The sequence below is a fragment of the Xyrauchen texanus genome, chromosome 41 (genome assembly GCF_025860055.1).
Source record: "Xyrauchen texanus isolate HMW12.3.18 chromosome 41, RBS_HiC_50CHRs, whole genome shotgun sequence".
Classification (NCBI taxonomy): domain Eukaryota; kingdom Metazoa; phylum Chordata; class Actinopteri; order Cypriniformes; family Catostomidae; genus Xyrauchen; species Xyrauchen texanus.
Window position 1 is genome coordinate 19,245,897 of NC_068316.1, and position 27,886 is coordinate 19,273,782.

The 27,886-nt window shown below is 38.0% G+C and overlaps 1 protein-coding gene across 3 annotated transcripts; it reads left to right on the forward strand.

Annotated features, from left to right (window-relative positions):
• The first annotated feature begins 3,590 nt into the window (after positions 1-3,590).
• LOC127633971 (polyadenylate-binding protein 2-B-like) lies at positions 3,591-27,886 on the forward strand. 3 transcript variants are annotated; one of them, XM_052113340.1, is made up of 7 exons: positions 3,591-4,066; positions 11,210-11,318; positions 11,622-11,689; positions 17,985-18,091; positions 18,896-18,983; positions 19,255-19,406; positions 27,223-27,886. In XM_052113340.1, the coding sequence occupies exons 1-7, from the start codon at positions 3,932-3,934 to the stop codon at positions 27,410-27,412; spliced, it is 849 nt and encodes a 282-aa protein (XP_051969300.1). In that variant the 5' UTR covers positions 3,591-3,931; the 3' UTR covers positions 27,413-27,886. The 3 variants fall into 3 exon arrangements, with proteins under 3 accessions (XP_051969300.1, XP_051969301.1, XP_051969302.1); XM_052113341.1 differs by having other exon boundaries at positions 26,344-27,363; XM_052113342.1 differs by lacking the exon at positions 3,591-4,066 and adding an exon at positions 4,365-4,490.

A 27,886-nucleotide genomic window follows, 5' to 3' on the forward strand; every position in this document is an offset into this window, starting at 1 on the left:
AAGAGATGGTTGTTGACTTTAGGAGAGCACAAGGTGAACACTCTCCGCTGAACATCGACGGCTCCTCTGTGGAGATCGTCAAGAGCACCAAATTCATTGGTGTTAACCTGGCGGAGAACCTCACCTAGTCAACACCAGCTCTATCACCAAGAAAGCCCAGCAGTGTCTCTACTTTCTTCGAAGGCTGAGAATCTCACCCCCCATCCTCACTACATTCTATAGAGGGACTATTGAGAGCATCCCGAACAGCTGCATCACTGCCTGGTTTGGGACTTGCACCGTTTCGGACTGCAAAGCCCTGCAGAGGATAGTGAGGACAGCTGAGAAGATCATCGGGGTCTCTCTTCCCTCCATCAAAGACATTTACAAAAAACACTGTATCCGCAAAGCAACCAGCATTGTGGACGACCCCACACACCCCTCACACAAACTCTTTACCCTCCTGCCATCTAGCAAGAGGTACTGAAGCATTCGGGCCCTCACGGCCAGACTGTGTAACAGCTTCTTCCCCCAAGCCATCAGACTCCTCAATACTCAGAGACTGGTTGGACACACACACACGTGTCCTAAGTTGCACTTTAATTACTGTCACTTTATAACTGTCTGCTACCTCAATAACTGCTATGTGCATAGAACATTATCTCATAGTATGTTATGTTTACGTTTTTAGAAACTGTCATCTTTTTGCACTACTGTGTACTGGTTGGCACTGCACTGTCTCTCACTGTGCATATTGTCCTGTTCATTGTTAGAAATTTCTTGTACTGTCCTGTAGTTTTTGCACATGTTTGCACATGCACTTTATATTGGTATATAGGTATATATATATAGGTATTTTATTTAGTTGTCTAGTCTCATGTGGTTCTGTGTTTGTCCTATGTTGTTTTTATGCAGCACCATGGTCCTGGAGGAACGTTGTTTCGTTTCGCTGTGTACTGTACTAACTGTATATGGTCGACAATAAAAACCACTTGACTTGCTTCATGTTTTGCGTAATGCGGTAGGCAATTTAAAAGGCTGAAGTGGTCTTTAGAGACATGGAGATTCGTCTTTTAATGGATAAATATGCAATTGTTTAGTGGCCTCGTGTGATCACACAGTGCATTCATAGTAGATACATGCTGTTGCAATCAATATGTGGTCTGTGAGCAGTGAATGGCGCTGTTGTCATCCAATCGCCATCGCTGTTTTTTTTTATGAGACACTGATGACGCGACAATGCACTATAGTTCAGGGAAACGTCACACCGTGTGTCACTCGATGCAAGTCATTCTGCCAAACGGGTGCCATTTCCACTTTGCAATTTTCAAAATTTTCATTAAGAACAAACTTTTTTTTTTTTAAACTTACAACTTGAAAGATATGTTAATCCTTCAAAAAAACATATTTTCCCACCTCAGGCACAAAATCCTTATTAAAATTATCCTTTTTATTCAGGCATTTTATTGTCTTTCTCGTACCACCCTGTTACGGAAAATATGTACACCATTAGAGTAGTAAAACAAGAAATAGATTTTTAAAATCTAATGTTTTCCTATAGTAAAATGTCCCTTTTTTGGAAACCATCAATAGAAAGTCTGTAATTTGTATACATTTTTGTATTTTTAGATTTTTAATCTTGAAATATGAATTTGATATTTCAATGGCCTCATTGTTTGTACTGAAAAAAACAAATTCACTTAAAAAATACAAATAAAGTTACATTTATCTGATTAGTCCACACAACAAGAAAATCATTCAACATTCATTTATGTAAAATTTAATTTCCTTTCCATAAAATAAAAAAAATAAATGACCCTGTGACGGGGTGGTAACTGATGTGGTGGGGTGGTTCACTGTGACAGGGTGGTAAGGACAATGTGTTTTTCTATATGATCTGCTGGTTTTAACCTTTATAAAACTGGGGGTGGGAAAATTTAAATTGGATATATATTGGAAAACTTTGGTCATGCTCTGAATACCTGAAAAGAGCATCATAATTGTGAATGGGAGTGTCCACACATCCCTCTAAACTACAAAAAAGCTGCTCGAAGAGTACCCAAAGAGGTTGGATGAACATTTAATGGAAAAAGATACAAAGATATTATTTGAGAACATTGCTATTACATTCAGAAATGGGTATTGATATTTTGAACATTTTACAATAAAATTAACAAACAATTTTTGAAAATGTTCTTCCTTGTAATAATGAAAAAACAAATTCTAGACTTTGATCATATACGTCACAAAACGTTTTGCATTCAACTGTATAAAGGAAGTTGTACAGTAAATAAAAAAGATAAATGATGAGTGATTGAGTGAAAGATATAGTGAGAGAGTGAGTGAGTGAGTGACTGAAAGATATAGTGAGTGATGAGTGTGTGAACCAAACAGGGTTAAGTTAACAGAAAATAAATTGATTAGCCTATATTAGAATCCTTGATTTCACACATTCAAACGGGAAGCAGAACCACCCCATCACATCCCTTACCAGCACGTCACAATAAAACATGTGACGGGGTGGTATGTGATGGGTGGTAAATTTCATCCCAAAATGGCTGCAGATCTCACATGTGGTCAAGTTCTGCACATAGTATAAATGCATTCAATCTGAAATATAATTTTCTTTGCATTAATAATGTAAAAAATGTCATAAAAAACAGTTTTCCCTATCTATTTTGCGTGACGGGGTGGTTGGTTTAAGATTGATGGACCCTACCTAACATGAAAAAGCAACAAATAAACAAAGTAAAAGAATGTCAGTACTTGCCTGCTTTTGTTCTTGGTGGCTATAAGGCTCAAATTATGTAATTTCCACTTTGTGATGTCATTTAAAGCAACAGTACATATTTATAAATAAAACAAGTTAGTGTGACGGGGTGGTAAGTCAAACTGAGGGACGCAAACAAATCATAAAATATTTACAAAAAAATAAGGTTTATTTTGAATAAATATATCTCATATATACAGGGACACACATAAAATCCTGAAAAAAATAAATGTTTGAAAAAAATATAAAACTTATATGGTGATATTTTAGATGGAAGTGTCATGTTTGTCAACATGGACATGTGAAATTGGCTATGTATGTACTAATGAAAAATTATTAAAAATAGTATGTTACTCTTTAAGAATAGTATTTTTTATCATGTATCATTTTAACAAGAACACTTGATTTAATAACTTTAAGCTTTGGAAACACACTTTGGGACATTTTTTGTTCCTTATGCATCTCATCAAACGTTGCGGACACAAATGGCACCCGTCTCATAGAATTTTTTTTTTTTACTTTTATTGAGCAGTAAGAAAGGTACATTACAAACATAAATGACCTGGTACAATAGCAAACATTTATTATCCAGACAACAGACAAGCATAAAGGATAAGAAACTGAAGTACATAAATAAATAATAATAATAAAAAAAAGAAAGAAAGAAAGAAAGGGGGTGACAGGGTAGGGGTTCTTTATGTTCTTCTATAGCTGTTTTAAAGTCTAAACGGTAAGCTCAGGGAAATGTCCTGAAAGAGCATCTCAATACGTTAAGGGGGCGTGTCAAAAGTACAGAATCGACCAATCACCTCTCGATAGTCCGCCTGCAGTGCTCGGAGTCGCCGCCCACGGCTTCCATTTTTGTGGTGGAACACACTACTAGCCCTCGCGAAGAATACACATTTGCTGTTCTGAAATTGTCTTCTAATGTAAATAGAGTTGTAAGTAGCGTGTGAGGTATTGGTTAAACGAAACCTAATTATATCTGGTTAAAGTGAGATTTCCCCCCGCTGGAGGACACGTTGGAGCTCCAGAGGAAACGATACGGGCTTTTTATTCCCCATTTTAACTTTAGTGAGCGGCGTTTTCCGCCGTTTTTTATTCCCTCCCCTGATCCTCTCTTGCGAGAGTCGCGGCCTGTAGTGCAGCCACGAGGCGTGTCAGACCACAGGGAATCAGGCGATGGCGGAGTTCGGTAACGGACTGGCAGAGGAGTCTCTGCTGGACTCAGATCCGGGTCACTCAGAACTTGAAGACCCAGGCGTCGGCGACGAAGAACCGGGATTAGACGAGGGAGAGGCCGCTATTGAAGATCCGGTGAGTGAAGGGCGCAGTATACTCGCTATATAACATTAGGTTTTAGTTTTGTGTCTAGACCCGTGTTAAAACAATATATATTTGCCTTATGTTTCCATGTAAATACCATATCAATAAAAAATGTGGAAATTCCAAACCGCAACCAAATAATCATGAGAGCGTGAAACCGGTTATGCCAGGTCGGATTGTCCGCCATTGTGGCTCACGCAGTGCTGTAGAATGTAGAATGCGTGCTGCTGGCCGCCATGTTGGCGCAACATCGCTTTGGGTTCCTCTGCACCAGATCTGTCGACCTAGTGGGGGGAAAAAAACATTCATCGCAAAAATGCGAGACGGGAGATATAATAGACAGGGGCGAGGGTAGGACAGGCCGCCATTAGCCGCAGTAGTGTGGGTCCATCCGTAAAGAAGCAGACGGCTCACGGTAAACACGCCTCTTTTCTTATCAGCGTTATTACATGTTGTCTGCAGCTGATTTTATCGCGTACAAAAGTAAGTTAAATTTGCGCGAACAGACGCAGGTTGTTGTCGGCCTCTGAAAAGAAACAAACTGTTATGCGATATGTGTCACGCATGGAAAAATGAACGCGAGATGCTTGGAAAATCAGTTTTTGAATGGCATCGAATTGGTAACAAATAAAGGAATCGATTCATTGCACTGTAGTTTTGCCTAGCATATATTAACGCACATCTGCAATTGCCATGATCATTGTTAACGACGTGTTTAGTGTTTAAACGCTGCTTATTGGCGTTGATGCATTTTGGGATGGAGATGGTGTATTGGCTTCCAATTGTGCGGTGCAGGGTTGGACTGGTGCATCTCTCTCCATACACATCAACTTTACTGGGGAAAGAGTAGGTCATGCAATTACGTGCTGAATGCATGCATGCATGCATGCATGTTTTGTTCTTTCAATCAGAATATATGCTCTATGAGCAGTATTTAATCATTCGAGTCACTTTGTATGCAGATCGTCATATATACTTATGGGTTATAAATATTAACTGTTATAAAGGTGTTGTTTAGACTTGCTTGATTTAACTGGGTAAAGGGGCCTTCACATGCGTGCTGTGTATCTTTAGGAGGGATCGACTCCCAATGCCCTGCAATGCAGCACTTCCGAAACTGTGCGCGTGCACACGCACACACCAAAAGTGTGTTTGCTCACTCACAGTGGTGCGTGCACGGATGGCATCGTGCTTAGGGGGGAGTCTTTACTATCCAAAACTGTGCTGCAAGGACGTCTTGCAGAGTGGACAGTCTACTTTGGAAATGAAAGGCAGTTTGAAAGCCCTCAAGTGCATAATCTTGTGACGTGTGTGAGAATGAATATGCATGCTGTGTCTTGGATCTAGTGATGTCCAGTTCGTGAATGAATCGTTCTTTTGAACCTGTTCTTTTTAGTGAAAGAGTTGAAACAGTTCACAATATCGGACTTTATCGTTTGAAACACTTAAAGTCTGGAGTCAACACTGATCCAAAATTTACTCCGAATAATATCTTAACCAGTCTCTCAGACGTGCCTTACACTCAGACTCGAAATGAGCCGATAACCAGGAGTAATATAATCCTAGAACTAGTGATATCTGCTTTTCCTAACTCTTCTTTGCAATGAACCTCTCCAACTAGTTCACAAATCGGACTGAATGCTCCGGTTGCAACAGTTCTCGAGTCAACAGTACACTGAACTAATCGCCTCTTTCAGAGGTGTCCGACACTCTGAGAACTGATGAGCTGCTGATACTTAGTATACGTGTGATGGCGAAATGTATGTGGTGTATTTAGCTGAAAAGCAGAGAGTTAAACAAATAAAATGTACTGGAAATATGTTTATGACTTGATTGTATTACCGTTTTATCAACGAATGAAGATAATCCACTGGCAACAATTTTTGAGTCATCAGTAAACCGATCTGAGGCAGCAGCTCTTGAGTTAACAGTACATTGATAGCCCTTTTCCACCTACATGGTTTTGGTGCGGGTTCCTGGCCCGGTGTGAATTCTTGAACTGTTACACATATTTCCACCGCAGAAAAGGCCATTCCGGGGCAAAAACCTGGTTCGACACTGGCCCCAAAAGTTTGATGGTCTCTACGCAGGAACCGATTACGTCAGGGTGCGTGGAAATATTTTATCACCATGTTCGTTTTTCCAAACAACAACAGTAGCTACCTTCTGCCGTAGGGATGCTCCGATACCTGGATTGGTTATCGTTCCGGCGAATCCAATTCAAATCCGATACTGTGTGTTAGTCATGTTTGTTACTGTCAAGCTCCAAAAATGACATAAAAGAACCATTAAAACACCATTAAAGTAGTTAATATGACTTATGCATTTTATTCAGTGCCACTTGAAAACGTGCAATAGCTCTGTGAATCACAAAAAACTGTGTTTAATACGTAAATATATAAAATGCACGCGCATCTTCTGCACGTCAGTGAATGGTGCTCCTTGGTTTACACACACACTTCACGCGATGTGCAATATTTGAGCGCTACTCCCAAACATCATCTCTAATGTAGATGCTCAAAAGTTCGGCTCACAAATAATGGGTGACCATTTAGATCGGCACCGGAGGTGTTTGTTTTACCAGAATTTGAATAACAAGCGAATTAAACTACTGTGAACTTGCCTACAAACAGACACATACAGAACTTCCTGGAGAGTTCAGAATGTCAAAATAAAAGCGTGAGGGTTTAAAAGATAAAGGTGCATGATTGAGATATATTATTATAATATTTATGTTGAATGGGTTCCAAAAAATAACTGTATGATTGAAAAGTGGACTGATGTATTTGAACTAAATTGAAAAAAATAAAGAGAGCTGAATCCTTTAAAGTCCAGATACAAGTTTAAAATGTTGCAAAAAAAAGAAAACTGCTTCTTTTCTACTGATGACTTATACTGGAATTACTGTTCATTTTGCTGCTACATTATCCAGTATACTAGTTAACAATAAAGTGTTTCTTAATAAGCTATACCGGTACATTTATATTGAAATAATGTGTAGTTAGAGGTTTGTGTTTCTATACATATTAAAGAGTACACCCAATTAGTTCCACACAATATTGTAAAGATATTCTAAACTGATTATGCAAAAAAACAACACTGGTATTGGATCAGTATCTGCCAATAATGAGATTTCCAATATCAGATCGGAAGAGAAAAAGTGGTATCGGTGCATCCCTAGTCTGCAGCAAGGCGTACTTCACTCTATAACAACAATAAATAAAAAAACACAGACATCAAAAGTGTTCAGGTAACACGATGAAATGAGTGTTCTACTTGCGATATGGTATTTATGAAGATCCGAGATAAACTTCAGAGATTGCAAAGGAAAAAAAATACTTAAAAGAATTTCGGTGATGCACGCTGCCTTCAATCGGTCAATTGACCAAATCATAAACAAATTGGAAAAACACTTAAGGGAGTACAATGACCATAAGAAAGGACATAAGCAAAATGCAACTGTGGAGGAAGCAGCAATGTTTTTTACTCTGACACCTATCAACCTGCTAACTAACTGGGGCATTGAATTCAGCCAGTAACGCTTGTGATAAACAGTGAATCGCTGATGTCCACAGCAACTGATCTCAGTAAGTTATTAAATTTGCCAACTTTTTGTTAGCTTTCGTTACACTGTTGTCATCTTATTTTGTGCATTGTTTTGTTCTATAAGCAGATTTTTGACCAGCTACTCACTTTGGAAGATCGTGGCTATCTGTTAAGTAAAATTGTGGGATTCTCAATCAATAATATTATATGCGATGACAAATTCAAATACACAGCCATCTACTACACCAATGTTTAAAATGATTTAACTGTAACCGTTTACAGAACTTAGCAAGGTAAGCCATATTTCATACTGAAATTACATTACCTGTCTTCTTTAGAGTAGATCTTGAGCAATGTAATAATACTCGATTGCATTAGCCTTATGTTTAAATATGTCCACAAAAAAAAAAAAAGAGTAAAAGCTGTATACAAACACTGTGATCCACCATATTTGTTTATGTTTGAGTCACGTGAAACCACCATGTAGACAGTAATCAGTTACGTCACCGTTCGGCTCTCAGGTCAGTGGAAAAGTGCGGCCTGTTTACAATGGCTCCAGATTGCCCCGGTCATGAACCAGTGGAGCACATAGTCATCACGAGATCCATCGCAATTTCGGTGGAAAAGGGCTGTCTCTCTCGCAACAATTCTTGAGTAAGCAGTACAATGATCCGGGCGCAGCAGGTCTCACGTCAACAGTACATTGATTTGCTCACTACAGTTCGCGAGACAACAGTACACTAATTCGGTTACAGCAGCTCTCACATCAACAGTACATTTGTTAGTATTGGTGCTTATGTATTGTAAGACAACTAAATGAAACACTGATGACAATAAACACCATTATTATTATGACTTAATTAAATAAAATGTAATAATCAACAATATGCGCTTACATATGGCTTTATTGAATGTGTTTCATTGTGTTCCACGATGCGTTATGTACAGTGACATCATTACGCGATGATGTAAAAGAACGGGTGAATATTGAGAATTGGACTTCCCAACACAACTATGATCACTGCTGAAAATAATGAATGTTAATGCATTTTTTTTTCCAAGAACTCTCTTTTCCCAGGTTTTCTTCATCAAAGTTTCCAAATGATTTATATTAAAAAATGGATTAAGTAATGCCAAGTAATTGGTATCAATATGCCCAATACAGGGTTTGATTAGTGATTAGTTTGATTTTTTTAATTATCGTCATCAGCCGACATTTTCCCCTTTTGCCGATTTGTTTCTTAAGGAAGCTGAGAATCGCCTGCTTGCATGTGAAGCAACTGAGAGATGTAAATGATCAGTCACAGTTTTTGTTGTTATGTGCCATTCAGGGTTTCCGTTGTCCGGTAATTACCGGACATTGGCCGGTAAAAAAATTAAATGTCCGACAAAATTAAATCTCTCCGGCCAAATTGTCCGATTAAAATTGCCTAATAATCCCGTCCCCCTAACACAATCTGAATTTGAGAATAAGCCTAAAATGTATAAAGCAAAAATACACCGATCTCTTGCTATGTTATAAAGGAACAGGCTCTATCGTTTGAAAGTTATGAAACAACATCGCATGCTGCATTTCAAATAAAGCGCACGCCTAAAACGGCTGCAATATAGACCTAAACAACGAACGATTGAGTGAGACGTTTCAAATATGGCCAGGCCCAGGCAGACTAGCTTTAAAAGCTTTTTTCAGAGGCCAGACGATGGTGAATCAGGAACATCTCATTATAGATAGATCAGTGCTTCTAATCCGCGCATTCGTGCAGTTTTTTTTCTCTATCATCAAAACTGAATAGCCTATGTTCATCAGTGCATGGTTACAGTCTATATCAAGCAGGGACACGTTTGTGTGCATTTTATTTTGTGATTTCACCGGAATTAATAGAGAGTCTCCGCAACGGCGATAGATTGAAACGCGCGTCCTAGTGAAGATTGCGCAACTCGCGCAGCGCGTCGTCCATGCAACTGATAGCAGCGGACACGAGCGCTCAGCTTGATTTAAAAAACAACAGATTTTAGCGCTAGATCTCTTATTTAATAACGGACTAAATGAATGATCTGCTAGTTAACTGGAGATGTTTTATTTATTTGTATTAGGTACATCCGTGCCTCAATGTTTCAAAAAGTGAATGTGTGTGAAACCACAGTAAAATACAATTGGCGTTGATTGACGCCAATCGGACGTTCATGTTTTTTTTTTCGTCTATTTGAAAGTTAAGCTAATAATAATATGTTGCATTCTATACGGCCTGATTATGTCATTTTTTAAGTTACATAGACTGCCTCCAGTTTTCCTCAACTTGACTAATTAAGCGGCGATATATATGACCGGCATATCATCAAAATGTCCGTAAAACGAAACCTCTGCGACCGGCACCATTTTTTTCTAGCGGAAACTCTGGTGCCATTGTGTTACTACAATAATAGACCAGTATGCAACACAGCCTTATTTAAATGGTCCGCATATCAGAGCTGTGGCAGATGCGTTTGAGCTCATAATATTAAAGTGCTCGCCTGTTTCATTCTCCCTCTCTCTCCTCAACAGTTCCTTGTAACTTTGAACTGTCTTGTCTTATGATAAAAGGCAAAAATCAATAAAAATAATATGATATATTGTCTGCAAATATTAGCATATCTCATTTAAACAGATTTAATAAACCAACCAATTCAGCAGATCCAGCTGTCTTGTGGAGCGCTCATAAATCTTCCTCTGAAGCATGTATTCTAACAGTCTGTCCTCAGCAGTTCCCTGTAACTTTTCTAATTATAAAAGGCAAATATCAATACAGTTATATTATATGCCATATGCAAATATGCAGATATCTTGTTTAAAAAGATGTAATTCACGGATCTCTTGAAAATCCAACGTTTTCTTCTCGTCAAGTAATATCTTCAATCTAATATTTTCACCTGAAGCTCGTATTCTATCAGCCGGAATCAAAACTTCAGGATCAATAAATAGTTCCTCTTCACAAATCATGACAGTCAGTCCATGACAATCAAAGCAGGTGATCCTGGCTGTTTAAACTGTCAGGAGATTCCTGCTCGCGCTGGATCTGCATGAGTGCAACTTCAAAGTAAAAGCGCTTCACGTGTGATATAAGTAAATGTCTTATTCATTATACAGTGTATGTGCAGTTGGTTTGGTTCAGTGTTTTATGAGAAAATGCTATTGTTAATGTGACATGCCATCCATGGTTCTTGGACTACTGTGTGTGTACTGATATTTTCTTCATCCTAATATATTAACAATTTCTTCATGTGCGAAAAATAAATATATATATATATTAAAAATTTGATGACTAAAAAGAAATCAGAAGAATCTACCATTTAAAATACAATATATATATATATATATATATATATATATATATATATATCATATATATACATATATATATATATATATTTTGTTTTACAAAATTTAAGTGTGAAATTTAGTAAATATAGTGCTTAAAAATAGTTTTTTTTTTTTTTTTTTTTTTTTTGTGTGTGTGGCAATTTTATGTTTGTAATATGCTATATGTAATTGTGTGATAGATTTTGATGGAAGGATGTGGATTATACATGTATATTATTTTGGCTTTTCAGGAGCTGGAGGCAATTAAAGCCCGTGTGAGAGAGATGGAGGAAGAGGCAGAGAAACTGAAGGAGCTACAGAACGAGGTGGAGAAACAGATGAACCTCAGTCCTCCACCTGGTATGTGAGACTGTACGAATGAGGGAGGGAGGGTAAACGAGCAAGTCTGAGGAAAGATTGTGCACAAAGGAGTACTGAAAGAGAACACTGCAGAACAGACAGTGCTGATAAATAGGACTGCATTAGAGGGAAAAGTATAATGAGCACTGGACTGTTTGAGGTCAATGGAGAGAAGATATCAAGGAACAGAACAAAACCTAGATTTCAGCCGTGAAGTTATGAAATAACCTTGCAGATAATGTGTTTAAATTGCAAACTTGCACTTAAAATCATACATTGGTGGATGTTTTTTTTTCTTTGCAGCCGGCCCTGTTATTATGTCCATTGAAGAGAAGATGGAAGCTGATGGGAGGTCTATTTACGTTGGAAATGTACGTTTAATTGTTCATCTAGCATTTGTTAGTCTGTCACAAGCTATTTAATGTGATTTTATTTAATTTTTTCAGCAATTAATGCAGTATCCCTTTTTTTTTTTTTTTTTTTTTTTTTTAAAAGTGTTTTATATATGGATTTTAAAGAAAATACGAGATGCATAAAAAAAAATTAAGATAATTTTATATTAACCCTTTCCTCGCCAGCGTTTTAAAAAAAAAGTTGCCAGCCACCGCCAGGGTTTTTGACGATTTTCGCTAAACTTTAATGGCCGCAGAATATTTTCTTCCATGAATATATGAAGATGCTATATATCAAAATAAAGATCTGGGCCTCTGCGTTTAGGCAAAAAAAACGATTTTATTTTATATTCATTTGTTCTTTTTTTATTGCGACTTGAACAGAGGTAGGTTTTGTCAAAAAACAACATTTCAGACAAAAAGCTGAGAAAAAGGCATGTTTATGTCTGATATTTTGAGCTTCTTATACTCCACTTCTTCATGTTTGAGACGATCGCAGTCTGTTTCTTTGATCAAAGAGTTGCGTACTCTTTCAAAACATGCGCAGGTGTCTTCCTTACCGTATAACACCTAAAACACGGAAACCCGGAAAATTCTGTGTTTGGCGGGGAAGCTTTTTTCATAAAACATGGAAAATTCTGTGTTTGGCGGGGAAAGAGTTAAACGTTTTCTGGAAAATCAATAAAAATTGGTTTATATTTTACATAAAAATATTTTAATGCCTACATTTGGAACTTCAAAATTAAATGTAATTATATAAAAAAATACAATTAAAACTCACCATCGTGTAACACAGTTAGCAGATTACATATTTCTGCTCTGTGTCAACATTGTGAAGCCACCGCACATATGTCACACCTGTTTTAATATCACGCACCACTTCATTTTCATGACTTGTTTGGTAGCATCTCATTCTGTGGAGTTGCCTTTTTCCATTAGGTTTTTTATAGAGCTGCCCACTAATAGTCAACCAAATTTTAGTCGATGAGAAGAGTCTTGGTCGACCAGTTTTTGATTGGTCGGTTGGTTGCAGAAAAAAAAACAACTCAATGAAACCGGCGAACCGCTAGGTGGTACTATGATACTATACCTACAAAATAAAGCAAGGCTGATCAACCCAATCCCATCGGGAGTCGAGAGAGATTTAAAGTTCCGCTGGCTGATGAGCACTCTAACACGGAGACGCTCATCTCTCACCCCCGCTGTCTGCAGCTTGCAACATGTTGCATCATTGAAAAGATCATCATAAGATCAATCTTATGTGAAAAAATAACACTAAAATGACAACAATAATGTGTGTTTGTGTGTGTGTGTGTGTGTATATATATATATATATATATATATATTACAAGATTGACAAATGCTCATCAATAATACTCTTATGGCTAAAATGTTTACAGTGTTCAGTGACTAAAATGTCTATGACTAAATGTTACTAAAATATGACTAAAATTTCAACCGTTTTCATTGACTAAAACTACATTAAAAATAGAAAAAAATAAATAAGTACAAATAGGATAAGGTTGAATAAATATGATAAAAACTAAAAAGGACATTTGAACAGGACTAAGACTAAATAAAAAAAACAGATGACAAAATTAACACTATTATTCAGTTGCCAGGTCATTAGGAGTGTATTAATGCAAAGCCAATGTTTACGTGTTCTTAACATAATTTATTTGATCAGTATGGTACCACCTCGTCCTCATTTTGAGCCAGGAAAAACCCTGTGTGTGTGTATCTCACAAAAGTGAGTACACCCCTCACATTTTTGTAAATATTTGATTATATTTTTTCATGTGACAACACTGAAGAAATTATACTTTGCTACAATGTAAAGTAGTAAGTGTACAGCTTGTATAACATTGTAAATTTGCTGTCCCCTCAAAATAACTCAACACACAGCCATTAATGTCTAAACTGCTGGCAACAAAAGTGAGTACATCCTAAGTGAAAATGTACAAATCGGGCATAATTAGCCATTTTCCCTCCCCGGTGTCGCGTGACTCGTCAGTGTTACAAGGTCTCAGGTGTGAATGGGGAGCAGGTGTGTTAAATTTGGTGTCATCGCTCTCACACTCCCTCATACTGGTCACTGGAAGTTCAACATGGCACCTCATGGCAAAGAACTCTATAATGATTGGAAAAAAAAAAATTGTTGCTCTACATAAAGATGGCCTAGGCTGTAAGAAGATTACCAAGACCCTGACACCAAGCAGACTAAGGACAATGATTACTGGAACCATGTCCTGTGGTCTGATGAGACCAAGATAAACTTATTTGGTTCAGATGGTATCAAGCGTGTGTGGTGGAAACCAGGTGAGGAGTACAAAGACAAGTGTGTCTTGCCTACAGTCAAGCATGGTGGTGGGAGTGTAATGGTCTGGGGCTGCATGAGTGCTGCCGGTACTGGGGAGCTACAGTTCATTGAGGGAACCATGAATGCCAACATGTACTGTGACATACTGAAGCAGAGTATGATCCCCTCCCTTCGGAGACTGGGCTGCAGGGCAGTATTCCAGCATGATAACGACCCCAAACACACCTCCAAGACGACCACTGCCTTGCCAAAGAAGCTGAGGGTGAAGGTGATGGACTGGCCAAGCATGTCTCCAGACCTAAACCCTATTGAGCATCTGTGGGGCATCCTCAAACAGAAAGTGGAGGAGCACAAGGTCTCTAACATCCACCAGAGTGAAAGAGGACTCCAGTGGTAACCTGTGAAGCTCTGGTGAACTCCATGCCCAAGAGGGTTAAAGCAGTGCTGGAAAGTAATGGTGGCCACACAAAATATTGACACTTTGGGCCCAATTTGGACATTTACTTAGGGGTGTACTCACTTTTGTTGCCAGCAGTTTAGACATTATGGCTGTGTGTTGAGGTTTTTTGAGGGGACAGCAAATTTACACTGTTATACAAGCTTTACACTCACTACTTTACATTGTAGCAAAGTGTCATTTCTTCAGTGTTGTCACATGAAAAGATATAATCAAATATTTACTAAAATGTGAGGGGTGTACTCACTTTTGTGAGATACTGTATATGTGTGTGTGTGAGAGTTTTACAGTGCATCCGGAAAGTATTCACAGCGCTTCATTTTTTCCACATTTTGTTATGTTACAGCCTTATTCCAAAATTGACTAAATTCAGTATTTTCCTCAAAATTCTACAAACAATACCCCATAATGACAACGTGAAAGAAGTTAGTTTAAAATCTTTGCAAATTTATTACAAATAAAAACGAAAAAAATCACATGTACATAAGTATTCACAGCCTTTGCCATGACACTCAAAATTTATCTCAGGTGCATCCTGTTTCCACTGATCATACTTGAGATGTTTCTACAACTTGATTGGAGTCCACTTGTGGTAAATTCAGTTGATTGGACATGATTTGGAAAGGCACACACCTGTCTATATAAGGTCCCACAGTTAACAGTGCATGTCAGAGCACAAACCAAGCCATGAAGTCCAAGGAATTGTCTGTAGACATCTGAGACAGGATTGTATTGAGGCTCAGATCTGGGGAAGGGTATAGAAACATTTCTGCAGCATTGAAGGTCCCAATGAGCACAGTGGCCTGTGCTCAAGGAAGAAGGGTTTGGAACAACGGGACTCTTCCTTGAGCTGGCCGCCTGGCCAAACTGAGCGATCGAGGGAGAAGGGCCTTAGTCAGGGAGGTGACCAAGAACCCGATGGTCACTCTGACAGAGCTCCAGAAGAAGAACCATCTCCGCAGCACTCCACCAATCAGGCCTGATTGATAGAGTGGACATACGGAAGCCACTCCTCAGTAAAAGGCACATGACAGCCTTCCTGGAGTTTGCCAAAAGGCACCTGAAGGACTCTCAGACCATGATAAACAAAATTCTCTATTCTCAATCTGGTCTGATGAAACGAAGATTGAACTCTTTGGCCTGAATGGCAAGCGTCATTTCAGGAGGAAACTAGGCACCGCTCATTACCTGGCCAATATCATCCCTACAGTGAAGCATGGTGGTGGCAGCATCATGCTGTAGGATGTTTTTCAGGAGCTGGGAGAATAGTCAGGATCGACGGAAAGATGAATGCAGCAATGTACAGATATATTTGTATTATGTGTGTGTGTATGTATGTATGTATACGTTTATATATATATATATGTGTATGTGTGTGTGTATATGTATATATGTACTAGGGCTGAAACGATTACTTATCGGCAACGTCAACAATAAAAAAAAAAAATGTCAACACAGTTTACATTGTCGAATAGTCGTTTGATCTTTTAGCGTAACATGAGATCACATTAAACCCTAATGATGATGTGTGAGAGCTGCATTACAGTTCGCGTGTGACTGAGGAGAGGAAGAATTACACAGTGCACAGTCCAGATGCACACTAAACTTTCCAAACTGCTTCAGGTGATGTATGTAGATCGCAAAGTATGAGGGAATTATACAAAATAAGTAAATACAGAAGCACTCTCGTTGTGGAATAAGTGGAGTCGGAGCTCTTTAAAGGAAACACCCCAGTGTTTTATTTAATGCATTCTAGCTTTATTGAAGTTCAAATAATACAGAAGCAATCATGTAATTAACTACAAACTCCGACTGTAGCATTTCTCTGTGTAGTCAGTGCCTCTTGTATGAGTTGCACGAATGTCCCGATCTAAGGGGGAGAGATTGAAACTGCACTCGACTGATGCACACTCTGTCGTGGGGACGCTCGTCCCTCTCCCGCCCCTCTACGCTTGCTGTAGCTAGATTATAACGTGATGGCTCACGACTTATTGAATCATAAAATTTCACTGTGCTTTTCTTATTGTGAAGAAAATTGGAAATACGCAGCTTTATTAGTAAGAGAGAGATTGTTTTATTGTGAGTTAAAGATGGACTGAAGTGAACAAAGTTGAGAGAGTAAGTATTCACCCCATAATACACTGCAGTAAAATGTTTTTGATTTGTTTTTGCTTGTTTTCCAAAATAAATATCTAAAGCTCATTTAAAACAATGTAAATTTTCTATAGCAGCTATAACGCAGAAGAAAAAATTGGTATCTGAGAATGTTGAATATAATATTAAAAATACAAATATTTTAAAATATCTAGAAATCCTTTAAAAAAAAATTCACTTGAGAAGCCGCATACAATATATTTATACATGCTTTTAGATTTTGAATATACATATATTTTGTCTTTACTGCTCTCGCAGAAGTATAACCAAGTTAAACAAATACACTTATATTTAAGATATATCCTCTTAAAGCAAGTTTAAATATTTTATATGATGGTACTCAAGTAAATTTTATCTTGTTTTTAGGATGTTGGACCATTTTAAATGGAAAACAAGACAAAAACTCTTGATAGTTTTTTATACAGTGAATTTCTTAAACTTAATAAAAAGTATTTTTCCCCCTTTAATTCAGTGAATGTCATTTAGAGGTATTTTTAAAAGAAAATGTTTTCCTCTTTATTGTTCGTAAGCACGTGTAATACAACCTTTCATGCCGGGGCACAAGCTGAATAATCGGTTGAGAGCTAATGATTAATCGTTGCAATAATCGTTCTAATAATCATTACATTAATCAATTATCAAATTAATCATTTGTTGCAGCCCTAATATTTATGTGTGTGTATGTATATATCACAATATCCAATTACATCGACAACACCCGGGCTGAGGGATCAGTGAATATTCTTGATTGAGTGATTTTGCATCAAATTAAATGTATTTAAAAAAAAAAAAAAAAATTCAAATACTTGTCTAAATTCAAATTGCACTCCAAACAAAGCAAAAAAGCAATTAAAATAAAGTGTTAAAAAAAGTAAAAACTAAAAACACCTCCTGAGCTGGGATGTCTGAGGTCATCTGCAGCATTCTCATAAACTATTCTCATACTGTTCTTGCATAAAAAAAAAAAAAGTAATATCGTCATATTACCCATCCCAATTGACAATGTACACGTTAGCTTATCTTAAGCTTGCTATGAATTGAATCTGCCCAGTATATAAAAAAAATCCACTGGGAAATGCCTGAAGATTTTATGCAACTTCTAACTACAGCATGTCCACTGATTTGATGGCATGTAAACATATACTTTTATCAAAGATTTATACCTGTAAAAATGTGTCTAACTCTATCTGCAAAAAATTTTATATTTTAACATTTCTATTTTTTTTCAGACAATATATAAAGTAAATATATTTAATTATATGTTAATGTTTTCATGTACCATGATTGATCGCGATAAATCACAGAAAACTGTGCGATTTTATGTTTCTATCTTTCTCTTGCAGGTGGATTATGGTGCAACCGCAGAAGAGTTGGAGGCGCACTTCCATGGCTGTGGCTCCGTAAACAGAGTCACCATCTTGTGTGACAAGTTTACAGGACACCCCAAAGGGTAATTAATACATTCTCCTCCACTTGTCTTTCATAACTACCACCTTTCATCTTATGGTGTGTCATTTCATGTTCTTTGTTGTATGGCAGACAGTCTCTGCTTAGAATAGACACATTAGGTGCTTGCTGTAATTCTTTGGACTAAAACATTTCACTCGTGACTGAACTGTGGCTGTTTGTTAAAAAGAACGCACTTCTTATATTTGCACTGGCGAATTAGCTTAATTTAGTTAACTTATGTTAAGTAAAATCTAGCTTCATGCAAAATCATGAATTATTTGAAAACTTTAGCACTTTTTCCTGAGAATATAGATCTTAAAACATGAAGATTTATATTCCATTATTTTTGCCTCTGCACTTTGGGATACAAATCTCTAGGCTCTTTGCAGGTCATGGCAGTAATTAGTATGGCCTTTTGCTGATGTGTAAAGATTTTACCCTCCTATATGTAAACTTGGAGGCCATAAACAACTGAGTATATTTCATAGAAGTGTGAGATTGTTCTTTATCTCAAGCTGTTTCCCATTAATAATTTGCTGACATTTTCATTGCATGGGGTAACGTTCACAGATTTTGCAAACACTGTGCTCTGTTTACATGTTGGTTATTTACAAAAATCTTTTTACAATTTGATCTTACTTTAAGGGCACCTAGTTTGTGATGCATGCATCACTTTATATATTTGCTGAAAAGTTATAAGTCTCTCTGTAGTCAATTTAGATAAAAAATAATTCACTGCAATATCAGTATATGCTTTTGTGTTAATTTTGGACTTATGTGACTATTTTCCCTGTTCACATTATAGGTTTGCATATATAGAGTTTGCAGACAAGGAGTCTGTCAGGACAGCCATGGCACTGGACGAGTCCTTATTCAGAGGAAGACAGATTAAGGTGAGATGAGATATTGAATGCAAGTTAAAGGTGCACCCTGGATTTATTTAATTTTTTTGCATATTGCTGGAATTTTATGCAGAAAGAAATGGTAAAAGTGGACTATTTAGTTCCCTTTTCCCAGATCAGTTTACCGTACACTTGCTGTCAAATTTCTGGACCTTTTTGTTTATTTCAGATTAACTTCTTTTTTTTTAATCAATAACATTTGGGAACAAGTTTGAAGGTCAAATTTAGGATATTTCCTAAGATCTGTTAACTGTTTATACAGGTTGGGGCCAAGAGAACGAATCGTCCTGGTATTAGCACCACAGACCGCGGTTTCCCCCGGGCCCGATTCCGCTCACGGGGAGGAAGCTTCTCATCACGAGCGCGCTACTACAGTGGCTACACACCCCCCAGAGGCAGAGGACGGGCCTTTAGGTGAGCGCCATATCAACAAATACACTGACTGTGACGGACACACAGGCTTCATCCTGACAGAGAGTGCAACTGTGAACTTGTGTGTGCAGCAGGGCAGTGGGCATATCTGACAGACTGTACTTAAAGAGAGTGCATGTTAACATGGCCAACTGATACCCATTGCAACTCAGAGACTCAAGGATGTTTTGCTCAAGAAATAAAGTAGAACCACTCTTAATAGGATGGAGGCAGTTTCATATTTAATAATCTGCAATCTCTGAACTGTAGAAGTGATATGGAAGATACATAATAATTTTTCACTATATTTTTAGGTGTGTATTTAAGTATTGTGCCTGTAATCAAGGATCATACAAGGATAAAGGTATATATTAGGTGTTTGTCATTAAGTGCTAAATGTATTCTTTATCAAATGGGGCTGTGAGTACAGACAACAGAATGGAGGAAAAAAGTAGAAATGTATCTAAAAGTGTAGATGCTCCGATGCTACAATTTGTCATGGGTGTATGTTTTTAAGAATGGCATACTATTACCGGTGCTTGTGAAATTAGAAAGATTAGTTTTGTCTGTGTCTTCTCATTTTGGAAACATTTTGAAAATCAGACATGTTTTTCTCATTTCCTTTCCCCTCTATTCAAGTCAAGTAATTTTTATCTATGTAGATAAATACACACATGTGGGGCCAGTTCCCCTCTGGCTAACATCATGAAAATAATGCTAATATTACTTAATTATGTGCAGTGCAAGTCATGGTTTAAAATTATTAAACTAATTAAGTGTTAAGGGTCAGTGTTTAAACAAATATTTCGTAAGATTAATGACTAATGTCTTTGAAGTTCATCCTGGATTAACTGCAGAAGTTCATTTAGCTGCATTGTCCTTTGTTATTTGGCTGATGAAGGCTTTTGTTGGCAATTAATTGATAGTCTATGAATTGCATTTCAAGAGTGTAGTCTGTCATTAGACCAAGGTGATACAGGCAGAGATCAGTGAGGTGCATCACAGTTCAACCAGCTGGTAATTTCGGTGAGGTCTATCCCAAGTCCAAGGTTCAGACAATGGAATATGAAGTATCCCATGTTTTACGGTTGGAGTTGGCATCAGTTCATCCTCTGAAGTCCATTGTAATGACTGAAGTGATGTTTGGCTGGCACCGTCTGCATTTAGTCATCATCACACAGAGATATGTAGCAGTGGAGTCCAACACAAATCAGGAATGGAAATTAAATTATTAATGATTTATTTTTTGCCTGTTACCTTTAAATAATTATGTGGTGCTCTGTAGTTTAAAAGTGCATTAAAGCCTGCCTCTTGTATGTATGCCCCTGTTTAATGCCTCTGAGTGTGTGGGGTATCTGCACCACGCTTTGTAGTCTGCACTCTCTGTACAAAATCCTGTGTGTTGTCATGTTACAAGGAAAACTGAGGAAGAATTAAGAAACCTAAATGCACACATGTACAGTCATTGCCATCATCCCTAACCATTTCCCCTCATGCAGTGTAAGATTCTGGGCATGGAATGACCTTTTTGCTCTCACCAGAGGTTTGGGAGTCAGTATCCTACTTCTTTATATTCCTCATCTTTGATATATGGAGTAAACGATCCACTTCAATCTTGTGCACTTTTCATTAAATCAAGTCGATTTTACAAGTATTCCACTACTTCTATTTCTAAAAGCTAAATTCAAGCACTTTTAGCACTTTATATACCTCGTGTGAACCCTGTAAACAGTGTAGAAAAAATTACAGTAGGATTAAAATCAAGCAATGGAGCTATTATGATGTTTGACGGGCCATTTCTAGGGATGCTCCGATCGTTATCGGCCAATATTCACATCGATCGGTAGTTTGGCTTATCACATAAACCAATCGCTCATGTTGCAAATGACGCGTGGCTCCTTTAAAGGGATAGTTCACACAGAAATTTTAATTATTCACTTACCCGGATGACGTACCAGAGTGTATGACTGTCTGTCTTCAGCAGAACACAAATTAAGATTTTTTAAAAGAAGATGGAGCTCTGTCTGGTCCGTATAATAGAACTACACAGTTGCCAGCCCTTTGACAGTACAAAAGTCATATTTAGGCAGCATAAAATATTCTATGCGACTCCAGTCGATCAAATGTCTTCTGAAGCAAATCGATAGGTTTTTGTAAGAAACAAATTAATGGGGACCCCTAGAGTTTGCTGGTTTGAACCCCCAGGGCATGCTGAGTGGCTCCAGCCGGATGTCCTAAGCAACCAGATTGGCCCGAATCCTAGGGAGGGTAGAGTCACACGGGGTAACCTCCTCGTGGTCGCTATAAGGTGGTTTGCTCTTGGTGGGGCGTGTGGTGAGTTGGGTGTGTTTGCCGCGGTGGATGGCGTGAAGCCTCCACATGTGCTATGCCTGGGATCCATGGGATCCAGCCTCTGCCACCCGGACAGTCACTACGACATCACAAGGACTTAGTGTGTACATTCCAAATTGGAAGAAAAAAAACAAGTCGAAATTTTTTTTTACTTTAAATCTGTGTGACATTCATTCTTCTGTTGTAAATAAGCACCGCTTCCAAATTCTCATGTGAATTCGCCGACACGCTTTGCGTAAGCTGCTGACAGGAAGTGCTTTTCAAAAGTTAATAACTTTTTAATTATCGATTTATTTTTTACACATGCGTATCGATTTGCTTCAGAAGCCATTCATTGATCGACTGGAGTTAGATGGATTACTTTTATGCTGCCTATGACTTTTGGACCATCAAAGAACTGGAAACAGTGTACTTCTGTTATAAGCACCTGACAGAGCTCCATTTTCTAAAAATCCTCATTTGTGTTCTGCTGAAGAAAGACAGTCATACACATCCGGGATGGCATCAGGTTAAGTGAATAATAAGAGAATATAACTATTCCTTTAAGACTTCAGCAGCACTGTCATGGCTATCGGAGTGTGGGGAATACTGGCATAGTGTTGTAAGACATTTAACTTGTTTCAGCAGTTAAGGATGCAGTGGGAGAGGTATGGTGTATATGAAAAGTTTGTGTACTGTTAATGTGACATTTCACATGTGACAAGGCAAAGGGAAAACAGCATGATCTTTGAAAGTGTCCTTATTATTATTCATGGCGGCAGCTTCTCAGTCTCCATCGGGCATAGGCATCTCGGTAATAATGCGAGTTACAAGATGTGGTGTAATTAAAACATCTTAAATATCTGAAGATTAAATGGCATTAACAATAGTAGCACCCATCCAGAAACGTGCACTCTTTCTCAGCTTTGCTTTCAACTCTTGCCCTCACAAGAGAGCGTGTGTTCTCATTAAAGTTCAAGTAGCAACATGTGAAAAATGAACTATTAATAAAGTTATTCAACTAAATGAAAAGGCAGGGAAGGAATTTTATAAATGTAATAATTCTTTATACAATATTAAGATACCACAATATTATGTATTAAATATAATGCTAGAAATAAAATGAGGAATAATAATTATATGAAATAATGACAATGAAATTGCAACTATGGGTTATCGGTTTGTCTTCAGTTTGACACTAAGCTTCATTTTTTTACAGGGGTATCTAAATGGAGAAAATATTTTGTTAGCCTATACTTGAATTTTTTTTTTTTAATAAGCCTTTTAAACTTTTTTTCAGCAAAAACTAAGTGATTTTACTTGAGAGGAAAACTCAAATAATAGTGACAGTGTGAAGAAAGCTTACATATATAGACAGTTATGACAGAGATCCTGATATAATTAAAATGATCTGTATCTGCTGTAAAAAACCCAAACCCTAGATAGAAAAAAAATATAGAAATTCTATACATCAGCCCATCTTTAGTCAAAATGGAGTAAGCTGCCAACCTTCAACCGTTATGGGCATCATAAGCACACTGATGGCTTATGATGCCAAATAATTAAGTCGAGGTATGCAGCTTACTAGGTTTCAAGACATCGCCTTGTTGATGCCAAGTGAGTGTTGTTGCTGCACACTTACTGGACCTATTTATTGCAAGCACCTGCATAAAATCCTGATCAGTGCTATGCAGTTGATTTGGTTTGATTTTCGACAATATCAGCTGGCTAGCGTTTTGGAGTTTATTTTTTTATCTTTGGCTGCAAAAATTCTCACTAGCTTCGTACTAGATCCTTTTCACAGTCTTTTGTGACTTGTTTCCATATTATTAGCAGCATAAATCTAGCAAAGTTTTTTGTATTAAAGTTAATAACATTTTTCTTTGTTTTATTATCCTGGCATTAAAGGAATGTTCCAGATTCAATAAAAGTTAAAGGCATAGTTTACCCAAAAATGTAAATGATAATTTACACACTCATGCTATCCCAGATGTGTATGACTTTCTTCTGCTGAACACAAAGATTTTTAGAAGAATATCTCTGCTCTGTAGGTCCTCACAATGCAAATAAAGGGGTACCAAAATATTGAGGCTCCAAAATGCACATAAAGGCAGCATAAAAGTAATCCATATGACTCCAGTTTTTGAAGCCATATATTCAGAAGATATGTAAAAGGCTTGGGTGAGAATATGAGCGATGTTAGTCCTTTTTACTATAAAATCTCTCTGCCCAGTAGGTGGCGATATGCACAAAGAATGTAAATCACCAAAAACAACAGGAACAAATTTAAAAGCGGACAAAAAAAAAACTTAAATATTGATCTGTTTCTCACCCAAACCTATCATATCTCTTCTGAAGATCTCGATTTAACTAATGGAGTTTTCTGGATTACGTTTATGCTGCCTTTGTGCTTTTTGGAGCTCAGTAGAAGAAAGAAATTCATGCACATTTGGGATGGCATGAAGGCGAGTAAATTATGAGAGAATTTTCATTTTTGGGTAAATTACCCATTTAATGCTGTGAAATGGGTTTCAAGAACAGCTGCTGATGAGGTGACCATAAATTTGGAATCTTTTTCTCTTGTGACTGCTGCTGTCCATGTCTCTTTTCCTCTATTGAATAAGTCTTCTTTTTTTTCTGTTGTTGCAAATAGGAACTCTGATTATAATTTTTTTTTTACTATGGTCTACCATGTACCTTTTTAAAGAAATTGTCCCTACTATAGATTGCTTCTGTGTTCCAAGCCCTTAAATGTAATAAGGGCCCTGTGCTTTCTGTTCTTTTGAGAGATCACAAGGCCCTCATGAAGGGATCTAGGAGTGTAAAAGCATTTTATGAATCAGAATATTACACTGCCACAACTAAACTCTTTTGTTTGAGTAGAGCATTAGTAAGTGCCCTGGAGACATAGCTAAATGTCTTCTGAAGCAAATCGATAGGATTTCATAATTCAGATTAGTTTTAGATTTCAAATATTTTTTAAATTCTTTTTATTAGATGACTGTCAGATTGTGTATTTAGATTATTATAATTAGGCAGCATTATGCAATAGAATCAAAAAGAAAATCTAGAGGTAACTTTTGAGGATGTATTTGATGTGGTCTGATGTCAAGTGCCGCTCTAAATAACATGAAAAAGACAAGTGTGTGTTTGGTTCAGAAAAGACAATTTTGGTTCATTTTCATCCCCTTGCATGAATAACAATGGAGGGTTCATTCCTGCAGCCTAATGTTGACCATATTTGTATCTAACCAATAATATGCAGAAGGTTCTGTGCCATCAAGTGCATGGGCTGTTCCTGCAGGAGGTTATTGTGTGAATGACGTGCTGTGTTTGAGCGACTGATTGGATGTTCCTGCATTTATTAATGTATGTGTGCTCTGTTGCTCAGTCCATCTGTGGAGACAGCAGAGATGTGTGTCGTTGACTGTAACTGTGTGCATGTTCAGTATATGAGGGTTCGTGTCCTCCGTATCTCTCCCTTACAGAGACCACAGGAACCGCCCTTACAGAGAGAGAGAGAGAGAGAGAGAGAAAGAGGGAGAGACTGCTTTCACTGTCCCCTACACTGGACACTAGATTATTTCTTATGCTTGAAATAGAACTGATGCACACATTTTGCTGTAGGAGAATCTTCCTCAGCTTCCCTTTATACACCGATCAGCCACAATATAAAAACCACCTGCCTAATATTGTGTAGGTCCCACTCTTGCTGCCAAAACGGCACCAACCTGCATATCAGAATAGCATTCTGAGATTATATTCTTCTCACCACAATTGTACAGCGCATTTATCTGAGTTACTGTACACTTTGTCATCAAACTAGTCGGTGTATACTCTGTTGACAAGGCATTTCTGTCCACAAAGCTACCCCTTACTGGATGATTTTTTTTGTTTTTGGCACTGTGGCAGGGCGGATTAGCCGGATTAAGCTAATTAGCCTGATTATGGGCCGGGTGTGCGGAATCACGACACAGCCTCGCCCTGCCATAGTCACCATTCAGAGTAAATTCTAGAGACTGTTGTGTGTGAAAATCCCAGGAGATCAGCAGTTACAGAAATACTCAAATCAGCCCATCTGGCACCAACAATCATCCATGCGATTATCTAATCAGCCAATCGTGTGGCAGCAGTGCTGTGCATAAAATCATGCAAATATGGGTCAGGTGCTTCAGTTAATGTTCACATCAACCATCAGAATGGGGAAAATTGTATCTCCAGTGATTTGGAGCGTGGCATGATTGTTGGAGCCAGATGGGCTGGTGATCTCCTGGGATTTTCACACACAACAGTTTCTAGAGTTTAATCAGTGTGGTGCCAAAAACATCCAGTGAGTGGTAGTTCTGTGGATGGAAATTGCCTGTTGATAAGAGAGGTCAACAGAGAATGACCAGACTGGTTCGCACTGAATAAGTACATTAACTCAGATAACTGCTCTGTACAATTGTGGTGAGAAGAATTTCATCTCAGAATATCCTGTCCTTAATCTTTAAGGCCCATTAAATACTCACCCACAAACATACAAACCTCATACCCAATAATTGGTGTTCCGTCTTCTTAAATCAACCACAAAAAAAGAACTCACCCTCTTTTTCTCTCTCTTTTCCAGGGGCCGAGGGCGAGCAACATCGTGGTACTCCCCTTACTAATACATCCCTACCCCCATGAACCCCCCTTTACTATCACCCCATGTCCCCATAGAAAAGAAAAAAAGACCCCACTCAAAAAAGGAAGAAAAAAAAGAAGAAAAAAAAAAGACAAAAAAAAGGGAAAAAAAAGAAAGAAAAAAAAAAACAAAAAAAACAGCATCTACTGGAAAGACAGACTGACTGGCCGCAGTGTGCGATTGTGTGTGCGCATGCGTGTGAGGAGATATTGCGATCACCCTGGTAAGGTACAATATGGCCGATGGGGAGATTTGGTGGCATTTGTTGTAATTTGAGATGATGATGTAATCTCAGGCTGCAGATGCGTGTCCTTTTTGTCTGGCTGTGACTTTTCTCACCCGACAGCCCTCCTTGTGTTTGCACTCGAAGGCAAACAGAAAAAAAATGTTAACTTTTTCTTTTTTTTTTACTACTATTATTATTATTATTATTGTAACGTGAATATGTGGAATTCCAATAGCAAGAATGTTGTGTTCACAGAGTTGTGCTATTTGAGAATCATATTCTATTATTTGTCTGTGCTCTCTAGAATTCCCTTTTTCTCCCTCCAGCACTGGTTCTTTCCTGTTCATCCCTCACTCAGTTATTCCAACAGTTCAGCATTGTTTTTAAGTTCTATTGTTCTTGAATCATCTTCCACATCATATGAAGATTGTACAATGGCGTGGCGTAAAAGCTGTTTTTTTTTTCTTTCTTTTTTTTCTCTTGTCTCATGCTGCCATATGCCATTCCAAACCATTTGTTTCTTGTCCCTGTGCCTCTCCCCCACCCCCCTTCTCTCGCTCTCTCTTTGTATATTAGACCACTTCTTGTCGTTTCAGGTTTCAGGACCAGTGGAGGCTGACTACCCCTCCTCCCGTGGCCGCAGCACCCCCTACTGTCTCGGCGGCATCTCTCTCTCTTTCTGCTCCCGCTATGCACACTCACCCCATCCTCTCTGTGTGGGGGGGAGGGGGACAAGGGGACCACCGGCCCACTGCGGGAGGCATTTATTATAATAACAAGCGCTGAGCTTTTAACAACATGAAAACACTGAGATGCACCAGGCCCATGTTAAAACATACACATACACAGCGCATACACGGCACACTTCCACCACACAAATTTATATTGTGAAAGGCAGAGCCACAATACAGCAATAGCTAGAGCAATTGCGATTGAGTGACAGAGAGAGGTAGGACCAGAAAGAGGATGAAGGGTAGGGTTCTTCTAGGGCCTTGTCTTTCTCAGTGCCCAGTGCAGTTGGGGCACGATGGAACAGTAATGCGTGGGCTACAGGTATCAGTTACTTAAGGAGGGGTTCAGAGCTTTTTTTTTGGGAGGAGGGCGGGAGATTTGTGTGGAGAGGTTTTCTGTTTTCGTTTCTTGTTTTCCCTTTTTCAGATGGGGGAGTGGGTATGGAAGAAAAGAGAAAATGTGTTTTCCTTTTTTATTTTATTTTTAACCCATGAGTCTGTAATTAGAAAAAAAAAAAATAAAAGACAT

Bases quoted from the DNA above. Each gene is read 5' to 3' on its own strand.
- LOC127633971 (XM_052113340.1), top strand. From the start codon at position 3,932: ATGGCGGAGTTCGGTAACGGACTGGCAGAGGAGTCTCTGCTGGACTCA. The intron at 4,067-11,209 runs GTGAGTGAAGGG...TTGGCTTTTCAG, and splicing joins AGGCCGCTATTGAAGATCCG to GAGCTGGAGGCAATTAAAGC. The intron at 11,319-11,621 runs GTATGTGAGACT...TTTTCTTTGCAG, and splicing joins GAACCTCAGTCCTCCACCTG to CCGGCCCTGTTATTATGTCC.